General features: G+C 42.1%; 1 protein-coding gene across 10 annotated transcripts in view; it reads left to right on the plus strand.

Moving 5' to 3' along the window:
* ksr1a (kinase suppressor of ras 1a) overlaps nt 1–17,267 on the plus strand; it is a 195,341-nt gene that overhangs the window by 122,194 nt on the left and 55,880 nt on the right. For all 10 annotated transcript variants that reach the window (XR_015073253.1, XM_085964817.1, XM_085964819.1 and 7 more), the window contains 3 exons: nt 4,546–4,693; nt 12,524–13,001; nt 16,593–16,774. Coding sequence is in view for 9 of the 10 variants with exons in the window: in XM_085964817.1 (XP_085820943.1) it covers nt 4,546–4,693; nt 12,524–13,001; nt 16,593–16,774 (808 nt within the window). In the remaining variant the exon portion in view is untranslated. The remainder of the gene's footprint in view (nt 1–4,545; nt 4,694–12,523; nt 13,002–16,592; nt 16,775–17,267) is intronic.

Here is a 17,267-nt window from a genome sequence, read left to right on the forward strand (position 1 = left end):
AGACTGGCGCAGGATGAAGGAGTCATGGCAATTGCCAGGGTGCTTTGTGCAAACATGCAGGATGATCTTCCTGTGGTTACACACCAGCTGGGTGTTCAGGGAGTGGAATTCCTTGCAGTTGACAAATACAGCTGGGTTGTGATGGGGGGGGGGGGGGGCCCGAATGGCGACGTGTGCAGTCAATGACGCCCTGCACCATTGGCAAGCCTGCCATATTGATAAAGCCAACCGCATGCGCCGTCACACTTGGGCCATCCGTGGAGAAGTGGATATAATTGTGGGCCTTTGCAAAGAGGGCATCAGTGACCTCTATGATGCAGGTGTGCGTGGCCGACTGGGAGTTGCTGCTTATGTCTGCAGCTGATCCCTGGAAGGAGCCCAAAGCAAAGAAGTTGAGTGTGGTGGTGGTGACTTTAACAGCCACTAGTAAGGAGTGTCCACACGCTTCTCTGGGCTCCAGGTATTGGTGCAGCATTGCAGAGTTGTCAGCCACTACGTGTCTCTCAAGTCTCCGCATCCTTTAGCACTGCTGCTCAGTCATGCTGAGGAAGCTGATCCACTGCTGGTAAACCCTGTGTTGGGGGGTATCTCCTGTGGCAAGGTGCAGCCCTGCGCTGAGGCCCTCTGCCCTGTTCATCATCAGGTGGGTAAGGAGGGGGATGGCACTGCTGGGATGGCTGGTTGTGGTGTTGCCGCGGCTGCTCTTCCTTCGAATCTGACGACCAGGTTGAGAGGATATAAATGTTTCCCATCCCGTAGCTATAGATTTCACTTGAGGCAAGAAGCTTGCAAGCGCACACTAGAAGTGGCCTGAAATTATTCCCATCAGGTCACACTGCAGATAGCTGTCAGCTTGAACAGTCAAGGCCAGTAGATTTGCAGAATCTTATCCCAAACCTTCAACAACAAGGTTGTTGCATTTGAATGTCAACCATGTTACAGGAGCGCTTTTAAAGTTCTGCATCAATGAGTACAAATCATGTCCTCCAGCAACTGGTCTCCTTGCAGCTGACCTGTTTCTGACAAGGCGGGAAACAGGAGCCAGAGGCACGAAAATGGGGAAACCTCTATCAACATAGGATTAGCAAGGCAGTTAACAGGCTCTTGACTGCCTGTCCCACCGGTTCCAGCCGGGTCAGTTTGGGAGCGGCTGAACAGACACTCACGAAAATTGGGTGGGGCAGGATGGAGGCGGGTTGGGTGTCTGAAGTCCTTTTTTCTGATTTTTCACTGCTGACCCCCCTCCTCGGCTATTAAAATCGAGCCCAGTGTCCGCATCAGACACTCCCATGTCGCATGGAGCACAACCAGATGTAGAGTAAAGCTGCTTCTACTCTGCCCCAACAATGTGCCTCAGTCCCAAACAATTATGCGATTCACCAAACTCTTTTAATTAGTTATTATCTATTTTCCTTTTGAATGTTAAGTAGGCCCCTGCCTGTCTGTAGCAGATAAGCTGATGCTGGATGGGAACTGAGCGACCTCGGGCTGGTAATTTTAGCCCTTCCATGCACCATTCTTGCAGGGCAAGGTGAGTTAAAACGCTAGCCATTGGTTTTAATTTAGGAAGAAAAAAGAGCTTGCTTTCATATAGCGCCTTTCACAACCTCAAGATGTCCTAAAGCACTTCGCAGCCAATGAATTGTAGTTACTGTTGAAATGCATGAAAACATGACCATCAATTTGTGCACATCAAGGTCCCACAAACCGCAATGAAATAAATGATCAGATAATCTGTTTTGATGTTGGTTGAAGGATAAATGCTGGTCACGACGCACAACATGTTCCCTACTTAATCAAACCGTAAAAGTTTCAAACTTGTAACTGTCACCATCATTCTTTGCTTCTTCTCTATTAGTTTAACAAAAACCGAAAAAGTAAGCAGTACTAAGAATATTCAACTTTTGCGTAGAAAATGAAATGCCGCTGTTGACGTGCAGCATAGAGATTAATGGATAGCTGAGAGTGATGATGGGTCTGTAATCTCACTTGCCTGAGGGGTGATCAGATAGCAAAAGCTTGAATGAAGTTTAAGTAATTTCCGATGGTAATCTGAACACAGGGAGTGTTATTCCAGTGTAGATTTCTGGATTTGTTGGTGGTGGTGGATAGTTCTCAGTGTGCCCCGTGCAATTGATTTACCATATCCGCATTGCAGGGTTAACTAATATAATGTGACCAATTTGCTGGTACCGTGATAATTCACATTTTCGGGCAAAAAACAGGACATAATGTTGAATCTTGGATAAATGAAATTATAACCTCAAATCAGCCCTTGACGTTACTGGTGGTCTGTAATCGGGTCGCTCGTCTTTTTACCTGCATGATGTCAGCCCAGACTAGTTGGGCTGAATGGCATGCTTCTGTGCTCTGGAGTTCCCACCCTAAACCTCTCCGCCTCACTACCTCTCTTTCCTCCATTAAGACGCTTCTTAAAACCTACCTCTTTGACCTGCCCTAATAAGGTCAGATGTGGCTCAGTGGGTAGCACTCTCGCCTCTGAGTCAGAAGGTTGTGGCTTCAAGTCCCACTCCAGAGACTTAACCAGAAAAAATCTAGACTGACTCTGCAGTGCAGTGCTGAGGGAGTGCTGCACTGTCGGAGGTGCCGTCTTTTGGATGACACGTTAAACCGAGGCTTCGTCTGCGCTCTAGGTGGACGTAAAAGATTCTATGGCACGATTTCAAAAGACATGGAGTTCTCCCCGGTGTCCTAGCCAATATTTATCCCCCAATCAACATCACTAAAACAGATTATCTGGTCATAATCACACTACTGTTTGTGGGAGCTTGCTGTGCGAAAATTGGCTGCCGCGTCTCTTACATTACAACAGTGACTATACTTCAAAAAGTATTTCATTGGCTGTAAAACACTTTGGGATGTCTAGTGGTCGTGAAAGGCGCTATATAAATACAAGTCTTTCTAATATCTCCTTCTGTGGCTCGGTGTCAAATTGTGTTTGATAACGCTCCTGTGAAGCACCTTGGGACGTTTTACTGCAGTCAAGGCACTGTATAAATACAAGTTGTTATATTCTATGTAATAGGACGAGAAGATTTAAAAAAAAAAACAGCCTTAAAGAACTCTGAACTTTCAACAGCATACCTTCAGTTTCCTTGTATAGCATACACTCGTACTGCTTGATATACACCTAATTGGGTAAAATAAAGGAAAGGCAAACACAATAATACCATTAACTTTGGAAATGTATTGTTAGCTACACAAATGCATACAAGTTAAAGCAATTTGAGTGGTTGTGTGTGTATATATGTATGTATGTAGCCATTAATCCCTTTGTATTAAATGTTAAGTACTAGGCCTATACTTTCATGCTCAAATTGCATGACGTGAGAATGACATGTTTCATAAGTGAGCCCTGACGCAGGCAGGCAGACTTAAAATTATACAAAAATATAAAATATCCTTCATAAATGTGCATCAATAAACACCTATATGTAAAATAGTTTCACAATGTTAAATATGCATTCTTGAGAACCCAATACCAAAAGTTGTTATAAAAAATCTAATATTTTGCTCCCAAGAGCTTCAGGATTTTGCTTCAACAAAAGTAGGTGTGTCCTCCCTTGCCCAATGACCGCTCCAGTATTAGCAGACTGTGCTCATCTCCAAGGCCAGCAGTGGCGGCCAGTCCGATTCTCTCTCATGCAGCTCCTGCGGGGGTCAATGAAACACTGTTGGAGTGGGAAACTAGGCTGTGTGTGGGTTGTTTATTTCACTCCTATCTATCCTAGGGGCAGTGGTGTAGCATGAACTAACTCAGCATGGCTCAGTAACACACAGGACAGCACATGCAACCCCTGAGAAATCAGGAGAACCTGCAGAATTGATTTAAAAATCTTTGCATGGACATTAAAGCATTTGGTGCAAAATGTTGTGGAGTTGGACTCGATGGTACTTATTTTTGAGTAATCCACTGCACATATTTATGAAGGCTCATATAATGGTGCCTACACCATCTGCTTCAGTATAGCTCCCAAAGTGTTTGCCCAAATGAAGGCTTTTATGAAAAGCAGTGGGCTGCACAATGCCTGTGGGTTGGTGGGTCACGTGGGGTGAGGTCACTCAACAGTTTGTTTTTTCTCCAAGCTGCTGTCACCGTTGATTGTTCCCTTCATCTGGTGTTTAACAACATTTACTGGAACTGAAATGATTGCTATCACGTTGCAATTTGACATGGGAATCTACTTCCTGCAATACCGTTCTTAAACAGCAGCAGCAAACTCTGATTCAAATGAATTCCTGTGTTTTGGGGCCTTGTGCATTTCTGAAATGGTGCGATAGACAGTTTCAAAGCTGCCTACTACTTTATTGATCACACGCTTTGTTTTGGCTATTTCCTGTGTGGGTAAAACTGATCTGAATAACTACAAGAAAAGTGTTGCTTTTTACGGTTTTGTGTTTAACATTAGGGTTTCAGCATAAATGCAGCTGGGTTTCATTAGGATTAAATGCTGTTGTAATGTGTGTTGTAAGTTGAAGTGTCATGATTTCAGTTTTAATATTTTGCATTGTGTTCTGCTTCAGGAGGTCCCAGGTGATCTAACACTAGATATCTTGCTGAACATGTCGGATACTAAGGTCTGTGCAGCCATGAAGAGGTATGGAGCCAACCCGGAGGAATGCTGCCGGCTGAATGCTGCCCTCTCCTGCTTAAGGAGCGTAAATGATTCAGGTAATTGTTCCTGCATAGCTCTTACAGTGAACCTGTCGGCGCATATTTTATGGTCCGAGAGCTTTTCATAATACCTTAAGAACTTTGGAAAGCTAGTGAAGACTAACAAATGGTTAAGATAAAACTTTGTGATTTGAGGATGGGTTGCAAGCAGAAGCACCAAATGTTGCGAGGTTTTCCCATTTTTGTTAGGTCCCAGCAGCATCATCATCAATTTATTTTTAAACTAATGCACCTTGTTGTTTTCAGTGTCTCGTGCTGGTATTGTGATTAGTTTTGTATTTTGCCCTGGCAAATGTTCACGTTGGTACTTTATTCCATGGAAAATTACAAGAGTGTGATGAGTGTCCTTCTGTTTCGGAGCACAATGTATTTTTCTTGCTCTTTCATTCAGTGTCCATTAATCCATGGAAACATGCGAGAAGATGTATTAATACAAAAAAAAAGCACATTTCGATGCTAATGTATAACAATTAGCTATACAGTAGTTGCTAAATTTTCAATGAAATTGTCACACTCGCCAGTTGGACGTACACTGACGAGTGTAAATGGCGTACGCACTTTTTAGAATTTAGTTTTATCAGTGCAAGTTATGTGAGCTTTTTAGTCATTGCTTCTGTGAAGCTGGACAGGCAAGCTGCAGTCCCCACCCACCTCTCGCCAACATTTCCCCCTTTGGCTGGCTAATATAAAGTGTGAGTTCCCGTGCAGTCTGCAGCCCCCTTCTCCTTTCCAGGTTGGGCGGCACTGTCTTGTTGCATCTCCAATCAGGAACTGAGTGGAACAGGGAATTGAACTTGTTTCCTTCCCTCTGTGCTCCAGTGCTCAATGTTGTTCATCCTTACTTAAATTGTTTTTTACCCCTTGATTTATTTTTTTCACTAACCCATTCTCCAGAGAGTGAGGAAGTAACTTGTTCCTAGGCCTCTGTATGTCCTCTCTGAAATTGTTGAGGTAGACCCAGGGTTTGTAAAGTTACCAACCCTGACATTTAGTTTAATTTATATGCTGGTTAGCAGGAATGTATATTTGCTGCAAAATGTAACCGGTATGATCTGTGGTTTGCTGATTGTAACATTGCTCTTAAATGTACAACATAAAATGCATTTTTACCAAAGAACGTACATTGTTTTTACAATGGCTTAAATACTATATCTCGTTCAGCTTTTAAGTGATCAAGATAATTATTTTGAAAACTTGTGTTACTGTATTTGATGATTCATATTACTTCTCACTTATATAATGGCTGAAGAAGATTATAAGCATGGATAAATGTTTCAATAACTAATCCAGACTGATGCATAGAGGATAAGTTAATATTTCAATGTAGAGCCAGTACATTTTGGCTTTAGACTTCAATCCATGAGATGATCTTGATGATAAATATATTGCTAAAACTCATTTGAGCAATTTAGTTAAAATGCAAACATTGTTGTGAAAAATAAGTAGAGCTTGTGTTTATAGTGCCCAACATTTGTACAGCAAAAATAACCAACCTTGAAATCAGGACGGTAATAGCCCGTATATGGTACTGTCCCAAATTCATCCTGTTTAAGCTGCAGGAGCATTGATGGTGATATTAGAAAGCCTAGTTGCTCAAGTCATGTGACACTTGTTCGTGGTAAAACATTACCGGGTGCTTCAGAGGTGTAATCGGACAGAAATGGACGCCAAGCCAAAGAAAGGACATAATTAGGAGCAGGAGTAGGCCATACAGCCCCTTGAGCTTGCTCTGCCATTCAATAAGATCATGGCTGATCTTTGACCTTGATTCCACTTTCCTGCCCAAGCCCCATATATGAATTATTGGGTTGGGTGACCAAAAGCTTGGTCCAAGAGGAGTAGCCTCCAGTCACGCACAATTCATAGTGATCTGAGGTCCCAATCTGGCTAGCTGAGAGCATCTATTTTAATCCCATGTGCAGTGTGAACATTATACCAGTGTTTTTGACCTGGATATAAAATTAATTTGATTATCCTAACCTTAATCTTAATATGAAGCTAGTATTACTTAAATCATAACTTATGCTTCCTGGACTTTAGACCAGTGTAAAACTGGGATGTGTGTATTCTAAATCACACTGCGTATTGGCTTCCATAGCCTCTTCAATTGCTTGGGATTTTTCCATGCAAAATAGGCTGCTTTGCATGTCACATTCACACAAATCTGACTTAATTCTGAGACTCAGGAAAGGTCCCGGCAGATTGGAAAACTGCTAATGTAACACCCTTATTTAAGAAGGGAAGTAGACAAAAAGCTGGAAACTATAGACCAGTTAGCCTAACATCTGTGGTTGGCAAAATGTTGGAGTCCATTATTAAGGAAACAGTATCAGAGCATTTGGATAAACATAATTTAATAGGACAGAGTCAGCATGGTTTTACGAAGGGGAAGTCATGTTTGACAAATTTGCTCGAATTCTTTGAGGATGTAACATACAGGGTGGATAAAGGGGAACCAGTGGATGTAGTGTATTTGGACTTCCAAAAGGCATTTGACAAGGTTCCACACACAAGATTACTGACCAAGATAAAACATCGGGATTGGGGGTAATATACTGGCATAGGTGGAAAATTGGCTATCTAACAGAAAACAAAGAGTTGGGATAAATGGTTCGTTCTCGGGCTGGCAATCAGTAACTAGTGGTGTCCCACAGGGATCAGTGCTGGGATCCCAACTCTTTACAATCTATATTAACGATTTGGAGGAAGGGACCGAGTGCAACATATCCAAGTTTGCCGACGATACAAAGATGGGAGGGAAAGCAGTGAGTGAGGAGGACATAAAAAACCTGCAAAAGGACATAGACAGGCTAAGTGAGTGGGCAGAGATTTGGCAGATGCAATATAATGTTGGAAAGTGTGAGGTTATGCACTTTGGCAGAAAAAATCAAAGAGCAAGTTATTATCTAAATGGAGAGAAACTGCAAAGTGCTACAGTACAAAGGGATCTGGGGGTCCTGGTACATGAAACACAAAAAGTTAGTATGCAGGTGCAGCAGGTGATCAGGAAGGCCAGTGGAATCTTGGCTTTTATTGCAAGGGGGATGGAGTATAAAAACAGGGACGTCTTGCTGCAGTTATACAGGGTATTGGTGAGGCCACACCTGGAATACTGCGTGCAGTTTTGGTTTCCGTATTTAAGAAAAGATATACTTGCTCTCGAGGTGGTTCAGAGAAGGTTCACTCGGTTGATTCCAGAGATGAGGTGGTTGACGTATGAGGAAAGGTTGAATAGGTTGGGACTCTACTCATTGGAGTTCAGAAGAATGAGGGGCGATCTTATCGAAACATATAAGATTGTGAGGGGGCTTGATCGGGTGGATGCGGTGAGGATGTTTCCACTGATGGGTGAGACTAGAACTAGGGGCATAATCTTAGAATAAGGGGCTGCCCTTTCAAAACTGAGATGAGGAGAAACTTCTTCACTCAGAGGGTAGTAAATCTATGGAATTTGCTACCCCAGAGAGCTGTGGCAGCTGCAACATTAAATAAATTTAAAATGGAGATAGACATTGTCCTAGCAGATAAGGGAATTAGGGGTTACGGGGAGAGGGCAGGGAAGTGGACGTGAGTCTAGATTCACATCAGCCATGATCCTATTGAATGGCGGAGCAGGCCCGAGGGGCCGTATGGCCTACTCCTGCTCCTATTTCTTATGTTCTTATGTTGTGGAAGCATGGAGCTAACTAACATGCACATACGTACACTTTCCAGCGGGGGGGGGGGGTCACTGGATAGCAGTCAGAAGCAGGAATTCTGGCTCTTGATTTCCCCATACCCAGGGAGTGTGAAACCAATTGCAACTTCGCAATTGCTGCTCTGGCTTAGATCAGCTGACTCCGCACATACCTAGGCCTTAGTGGTCTATGTGACTTGAGTACCAGTTTTACCCACTGAGCCATCAGGAGAACTGTGACTTAGCAAATGTTACTTGTGATGCCGATGGGGCTGAAGGAGAATGTCTGTAAATAAAGAACAACCATTACAAGTTTAGATATTTATGAAGAAGAGTGGATGTTGTTGCAAATCAGTCGAAGTTTATTCTTCTAATACCAACAATAATTCAAGATGGTGCTGAGCTAGATTTCTGAACCTGGAATTAACACACCGATAAAGAAAATGAAGCAGACAGACATTTACAGACACACATATTAGAGAAAGCCACGAATCTTGAGAGTTTTGGCTGCAAGCTTGCTCTGGTTTCCCTAAATGGTAGGCCATGTACTGGCAATCCATTATACTCAACACAAATCTCTGTTTGCTCCACAGCGCACACTACTTCTGACCTAGAATTATTTTTAAAAAAAACAGTAACAATGATTAAAATACTAGCCAAGATATTTGAAATTGATTTTCAAGATTGATGGCATTAATATTTGTTTGCTGTATTTTAGGTTCTATCCTTATATGCAAATAAACTTCAAAAATTTAGGTATAGAAACAGAAAATACTGGAAATACTCGGCAGGTCAGGCAGCATCTGTGGAGAGAAACCGAGTTGACGTTTCAGGTCAATGACTGTTCGAAAGGTCAATTCAAGAAGAGTAGGGAACTCTTGCTGTATCCTGACCAACATTCCTCCCTCAACTAAAGCAGATGAAATGGTCAATTAGCTCATTTGTTGTTTCTGGATTTTGCTGTGTGCAAAATAGCTGTGGAGCATGCCTATGTCTTTATTTCAAACAGGCAGCTTACATAACCAAACCTCTCTTTCTGAAACTTAATCTTGAAGCATTAAGTATGGGATATAGTGGGCGGCTGGGCAAACACTTACTCATTTTCTGTAAACTTGGCACTGGATAGGACATGGGATTCCACTATATCCCAAATCACTTCAGAACATGGGTATTATCAGCTACACACACTTTTCATAACTGGCTAAACTATTAATTGTAATTCTTACAATTCTTCAAAATAGCATTCACAGAAGCAAGCAATACAGATAAGATAATAAGCAGCATGATCTAGAACTCTTAAATGTTTACAGGGGATCAATCGTAGAATGCTACAACACAAACCTAGGCGTTGCTATTTAGCCAAATCAAGTATGCACTGGTTTTTTCTCCACAGTACTCGGTCTAATGTCGCTCTCTTGCTCCCTCGCTCCTCATACAATTTAATATTCCTCTTTTTCAAGCAACTTTAAAAGAATTTATAGGCTCTGCTTCAACAGCAGTTCGTAGCAGAGAATTATCCAGCATCCGTGTAAAGAAATTTTTGTTAGTTTACCCAATATTTCTTTTTGTAATCATCTTGGATTTGTACCCTCTCATTCATGATTCACCATCTTAATTTTGAATACCTCTATCAGCGTGCCCATTAACTTCTCAGCTCTAATGGAAAAAGCCTCAACTTCTCAATTCTCTCCATTAGTATAACCCCTCATCCCTGATGGTGAATCTATGCTGTATCTTTTACTTTGCTTTTATATTACTATTATGTGTCTAAAACACAATTCTCTAACTGAAACCTAAGTAATGTCTTGTAAAAGTTCAACATTTTCTCACTGATTTTGTATTCTATCGCTTAAAGCTAGGATTCCATTTGTCTTTTTATGGCATTGTTGACGTGTTGCCACCTTTTACTGACCTCTATCTGCACACCAAGGAACCTCTACTCCATTTAAAATCTTACTATTTAAGGTGTATTTCCTTAGCCCCTTTTTATTCCAAAATTTATGACTTCACATTTTTTACATTTAACTGTATCTGCCACTTAGCTGCCTATTTCCTCCTGCAGTCTTTTTCAATTCTTGCAACAGTTCTTCTCTTCCCACAGTGTGGTGTTATCAATAAATTGTGATATTGTTCCCTCAGTTCCTGAGTCCAGATTATTTATGTATTATAGTGAATAATAGTGACTCCAACATGGACCCTTGTGGGATGTCACTTGCCGTAGTTTATCATTCCTAGAAACTTCTTGTTGCCCTTTGTGACAAATCCCTTTGTGATTCTAGTTGCTGAACTTGAGGCAAGTTGTTACTTGTTCCTCAACAAAAACAGATTGCAAACTTTGGAAGATTTACATAAGCACTAGCTTATTAAGTAAAGTATATCCGGTGCACCATGACGAGATGACTTAACTGTTTAATGCTTGAAATCCGTGGTTTTGCTTTGAAGAATAGACATTTGCTATGAAATTCGGTCTGTCAAACAAAGGTGAACAATACCAACAGTACTTACAACCTTAAAACACAAAGACATGAAGATGACCACGTGAGTGTTGATGAAGGCCATAAATATACATTGTCTGAGCTTGGACAATTCTACACAATTCACCCCATATAATTGTTGCACTCAATTCATATCTGGCACCAGTTGACCTGAGCCCAACTCATTGAAGTTGGAATTGAACAACTAAAATTGTGGTGTCCGATTTGAGCGTTCAACTGAAACTGTTGGGTAATTCCATCTGCTTAGATTTCCCCTGCAGTGAAGAATCTGAACTTTGATCTGATAAAATCTGAATGGGCTTAGGTTTGTTTCCATCACTACCAGCATTGTCAGTAATAGCATATCATATTATGTTCCTCTTTCAATACAATTAAAACCATAGCCCCAGAGATATTGGCCTAGAAATTCAGTTGCCTTAGCGCCGCTTTTGAGGCGCTAGAGGGACTAGCGCCAGAGTTATGGCCAGTTTAAAAATTCCCTGGGGCCCTAAATCGGCGTTGCACCGGTAGCGCTGCGCCGGCACCGATGACGTCATTGGTGTGCGCAGCGTCCCGGTTGCCGTGCCGACGGGCCCTAGCGCCGAAATTCAGTTGCGGCCGCCTCGCCCGTGGCAGCCGCAACTAAGACTCTGGCAACAGAGTCTTGCATGAGTTTGCGCCGGCGCATTAAAGGCCCCGCGGCGGCCGGCCGCTTTCCCCGCCGGCCGCCTGCCCGCAGCTCCCTCCCCGGACTTCTCCCCCCCCCCCCCCCCCCCCCACCCCCCGGAACAGATGCAAGCCCGGCACTTGTCCGAGGTGCTGGGCTCATTTTTAGACAGATTTGCGCGGGCCGCGGCCGGGTGCAGGCAGCTCCTCCTTAACGGAAGGAGGAGGCCTGCACTTCCCGAGCCTGCCGCACCGCATCGGGTGCCGCAGCGCCGGAATTGTGGCGCGAAACGGCAGTTAGCGCCGATTTACCGCCGCAAAGACCCTTCAGTAGCGCCGGCAGCCGTTTGGGCGCGGCCCTGCTGAATTTTTGGCGCGCGCAGGGGGACTTAGCGCCGGCACTAACTTCCGGCGCTAAAGCCCTGGCTAAGCCAAAACCCAATTTCTAGGCCATTATTCCTTACAAGTATTGTTCCCTCCAAGTGGTCATTTCTGGCCTAGTTTAACCATTGACCCACTGGGGTCCTATGCAAGTGATACCCAATCATGGAATGTTAAAAGCATTGAAACTGGTTATTCTGTCCATCAAGTCTGTGCCAGTTAATGTGTGATATGTAATGATCTGTCTCTAACAGTTTGCTTCCTATTTCCTTACACCTCACTTGCTTTATTCTGCTTGACTGACTGTTTCCATTCTTCCTTCCTGTTACTTTCCTAAAACATAACAAATCTTTAGAAGTTAACGTACACTGTGGTAAAATGAATGAAGTCCATGAATCTGTGAATAAAATGCAAGTGACAACTGTAGTTTGGTATTTTACGAAGTGTCAGACTGCTTGGGAAAGAGTAAGCCCTGTTACTTTATTATTCACCTTTATTAGCTTTATTCTATTTTAAAATGTTTATATTCCAAGAAATTCGATAAATTGTTGAGGAATTTTAAAGGCAAATGCTGCTGCATTAGTGAACTTTGATATTTACTCATTTTATTTTTGTATTTCTTTTAAACAGGCGGAGAGTTGCAAGATGATTCTGTTCTTTGGACTTCACCTGAAACTAGACGAGAAAGCAATACTGTACCTCCTTCAGAGCTAGGGTGTTCTGTTGGTTCCACACAGCCACACAGTCCTTCCCTTGTTTCCAGACTAATTCACCCACAGCCACGTTCAATATCTGTCTCTGTTATTCCTACATCGGATTATATATACTTGCCAAATCGATCAGATAATTTAGTAGACCCCTTTTCACAGTCCCCTCGACCAGGTCGACGAACGTCAGGAGCTCAGTCCATCACAAGTACACCACCAGCCACACCAGCCACTCCTCCCTTGAAGAAGAAACATCGATTTAAATCACCGCCACCACCGCGAACTCCGCCGCCACCTTCTAGGAAATTTATTCACCTTTTTCCTGGTTTCTCAGGACTCACCAGGAGCAAATCTCATGAATCGCAACTGGGCAATAGAATAGATGAGGTACCAACAATTAAGTAAGTCAGATTTCTATGTATATTAATGCGACTTGAATAGCTTGTTTCCTTTTAATGAATGTGGTGCATCTACGAACAGTTGCTGTGCCTTTTCAAGTAAGACTGTTCAATTGAGATGGCTTTGCTAGATCAAAAGCTTCAGCTGGCTATAAAGGTTTATTCACTTTTGCGTAGGAAGGGGTGGTGTTTGTAATTCAGGACTTGAAATTTTCTGATCTGCGATCAGATTTTATCAAACAGTTGGTTGCACCTGGCGCAGTTGGTGGAGGATGTGATGGTGTGCTAATTTGTGCAGGTTTTATACAGACAGCACAATAACATGTGCATGCTGGGTTAATAAGGTTGGCAGTGGATCCCTTTTTTTAAATTAGCATTTTTCTGCTTGGGCATTACTGGAAAGTTGGATGTCTCTGTATGCATGCACGTGGCATTTGATAGGCAAGGAAGAAGACCGAACAATTCGCTCTGATATTTACTATTCTCCATTTGCGATATGAAACACTGATAATTCAGCATTGCTTTTAATTTGTCATTGTGTTAATCAGTCCATTTGTAAGGTTTTATTCAGTTTAACTCAAATTACTTTTTAATTTCAAGAGATTAGTTATGTTTTCCACCAGGTTATTGCTAAAAATCCTTTGCTTCACAATAATGGATTACTAAAAGTTTTGGTGATTTGTAGTGGAGGATAAAAGCAATATGGATTGGTTGAGCCGAACAGCCTGTTAAAATCACACACAAATAACTGTTGAACTTGCTGGAGTGCGGTGGTGGGTGGGTGCAGGGGCAGCTAGCGGGGTAGGAGTGAGGTACAGGAAACTTTCGATTTACCGGCACCTAAAGAATCGGAAATCTCGGTTAACCGGCAAAATTCAGGAGTAGGTTCAGGTAACTTTTATTACTTGCCTTCCTCCATCTGTTGCCGTGCAAGGGTGTGGCTGCAGCTGTTGCTAAGCTACAGAGACGCTTGCAACTTGTGGCCATTGTTCTGAACCTGTTGCTAAGCAACAGGGTTTGTTGCTTTATATGGAGCTCTCAGCTCCGTATCTTTTACTATGGCGTTCGGTTATCCGGAATTTTTGATGAACTGGCACCGCGTCGGTCCCGTCTGTGCCGGATAAAAAAAAGTTTCCTGTAGTATGGCTCTGGTTGGTGCTAGAGAGTGCCCAATTGAAGCTCTTGATCTCATCCTGAGAGACTGGCTCTTTAGTTTTCTCTTAACACGAGAGTTAAAATCAAAAAGTTCGGCTGGTGGTGTACAGTATCTTGTGTGAAATACTAAGCATTGGGCGTGGGGTGGGGCAGAAAACATTGCACATTTAGGAGTCCCAGCGAAGGTCCCCAGCCCACATGAAGGACTAAAGTGAGTTTTTTTTGCAGGACTGTGATGCAGCCTGTGTTGTGTTCCACCACAAAACGGAGCCAAAAGTTCATGCACTCTGCTCCCCTATGGAAGTGGGTTATAGCAAGTCAATCTAACTAAAACGCTTGCATACTACCTTGTCCGGTGTTGCATTAAAAAGTCCGGTGTTGCATTAAAAAGTATGTTACTCTTCGGCAATGCAAATTTAATTCCAGTCCTCTGAGGGGCTGGTTTGTTTATGTTCCTGTGAGGCTTGAGCCATTATGGAGATTTGTGTCATGCATATTGATTCTTCCTGGCAAGTCATGATTTTAGTGGTGACACCCAGGATCCAGATTCAAGACAAACATAAATTATTAGAATGGCACCCCTGATAGATAGATAAATCAGCTAATTAGCTGAGCCATGCTAACCAAAATCATACCTTGTTTGATTTTCAATCTGTGCTGGGTTTGTTAGTCTCCGCAAAGGTTGTGATAGAGGGGCTATAATTGGCCTCACTGCACTTGGACTATAAGGGGAAAATTGACCAGGGTATCTGCTCCTGATTGCTATCCAGGAAAGTACAGTTAGAAGTACTGTATCCGATGCCTCTTCAAGCTTGTTCTATTTTGAGTCTGTTGAGATGGGCAAGGTATGCCCATGTTTTTGATATAAATTAACTCATTGATCAAGTGAAGCATCTTCAGCACTGTGTAAGGATTCCTGGTGGCACCAATAATTTGGCTTGGTTCACTACAGATTTTTGAATAAACAATGATTTTCTAGCTCATGATCTTCATACGGTGCTCTTCCTCAAGCTACCACACACACTGCAATCTGTTATGAACCATTAAAGCACACAGTTCCCAATAAAATGGCAATATGTAAATATCCATTGGCTGCTCATATAATGAGTGTTTGAAAAAGGTGAACAAAATGCACAGATTTCTAAATGAATAGCTTTAAGTTTCACTACAAAATGAAAAATACAATTTTCTAATAAATCTTGAGTACTGCATCCAGTGGCTATTTATAGGTTGGCAGAAAACAGCTTTATATGTGGATATATACTTGACAAATGTTACTTAGTATGCGTTTATATATTTCTCCGGTATTAAACAATGCATGGTGGCAAGTCAAGTTGTAATTTTAATCGTGTACGGTCAGATTGATGTCTTGTCGTTAATCAATGATCCGTCTCTTGCTGTGTATCTAAGATTGGTACGATAGAGCCAATTTAACTTTAATCTTTCTGGCGCGAGGGAAATCTCTTGGTTGAAGTTGACCTGTCCTCAACGTTGCTGCTTCCCCAGTTTGCATTTGCAGAATGGGAGGGTGGAAATAATTTTGGCACGGCCAAAGTCCAGTAATGGGACTGGTATCGGGCAAGGGTCAGATCCGAAAAGTATCAGTGCTGTCCTGATCATCAGAAGCAAAATTGTTCTCTATCAAACTCCACTGTAAAGAATGATTAGTGAAGACCCAAGGTCACACAGCAATGCTATTGCTTAAACATAGCAAGGAGCTGCTTTCACAGGCATGTTGTGTCAAATAGACCAAGAATCATAGCTATGTCAAGTAGACCTTCATTTGGTGAAAGCAATGTCAAATGTGTGATTTGTTGTATTTTTAGTATTTTTATAAATAAACTATTGAGTGAATCTTGGATATAATTTTTTAAAATTCAAATTAAGAAACCTGGATGAAGAGTTAAGGTTCCATTCCCAATATCCATGCTCCAGTGTCTGTTTAAAACTGATGTGTGTAATGTAAACTGCCAGATGGATTGGAGGGGTCACCCAGGTTTCACTTCCAGTCACCATGTTTGCATTACTATGGAGAAGAATTATGCTGTGTGCTAGCTTAGCAAACTTGTAAACCTGTTTATTAAAAATGCGCTTAAGATTTTGGTCCACCTAGCACACACACAAATCTGCCCACCCACCCATTGTGCCTACAGGTCATGATGTAAACTGCATTCTGTTCAATAATTTGTGCACTTGCAAACCTCATAATTGAGTTGGATTCATTTCGCTGCTGTTCTGCAGTGCTAAACTTGTCACCATAACCCATTTTGGTATGTGGTTCAATTATAATGGTATTAATGTCATTGTGAATGGGACTTAATCTATTAAGTACAGTTCACTACTTGCTGCACAATTTTGAATATATCTTGATTTAATTCTGTGTATTACTGCTGCCTGTCAACGTAACTGCTGCTTACACTTTTTTTTTTCCCCCCCTAGGTTCGGTAAGAAAAACAAGTTTATTCTCAATCTGAACATCAATGGCAGTGGCAGCAGCTGTGATGATATTGCTACTCGATCCCCCTTATTACCATGTAGGCCTTTCTTTCCTCAATCTATCGGAAGTTCTCACTGTCTTCCCACAACGCCTTGTCCATCTGATGACCGCAGTTCTCCTAAAAGTTGGTATTTTAATATTAACACAGCGCTGAGGCATGCATTGTGTTTGGGTGTTTTGCGATATCATCAGATTAGTTTGCTTCCGAGTGGCGTAATCCTGCATGACATGCTTGTCTTTCACTTTTGCATGATTTTTTTCTAATGACTGCACAACTAATCAACACCTAAGCATTTAATTCTAGTTGTTTTAGAAATACAGTGAATGTTTTTTTTTAATGAAGCATGTTTCCTGTCAGTTCTTGTCCCCTTTTTGAAAATATAATTAATTGTGGTTTAATTCTCTCCGCCATTCTATGCCATGCATCATTCCATGACTGAGAAAGCAAGCAAGCTAGCTGTGCCAAGAGCAAGACCAGCATTGCTCTTGAGCAAGCTACTGAGTGTGAACAACCCAAGAGTGTGTAACTAGGATATCCGTACAATCTTCTGGATATCCGTACAGTCTTCTAGAGAAGCAACTAGCTGCACATTTGGCTAATTGTACCCGTGACCCAA

This window comes from Somniosus microcephalus, chromosome 22, assembly GCF_052327205.1.
Source record: "Somniosus microcephalus isolate GS21.2 chromosome 22, FLI_Smic_1.0, whole genome shotgun sequence".
In the NCBI taxonomy this organism is placed as follows: domain Eukaryota; kingdom Metazoa; phylum Chordata; class Chondrichthyes; order Squaliformes; family Somniosidae; genus Somniosus; species Somniosus microcephalus.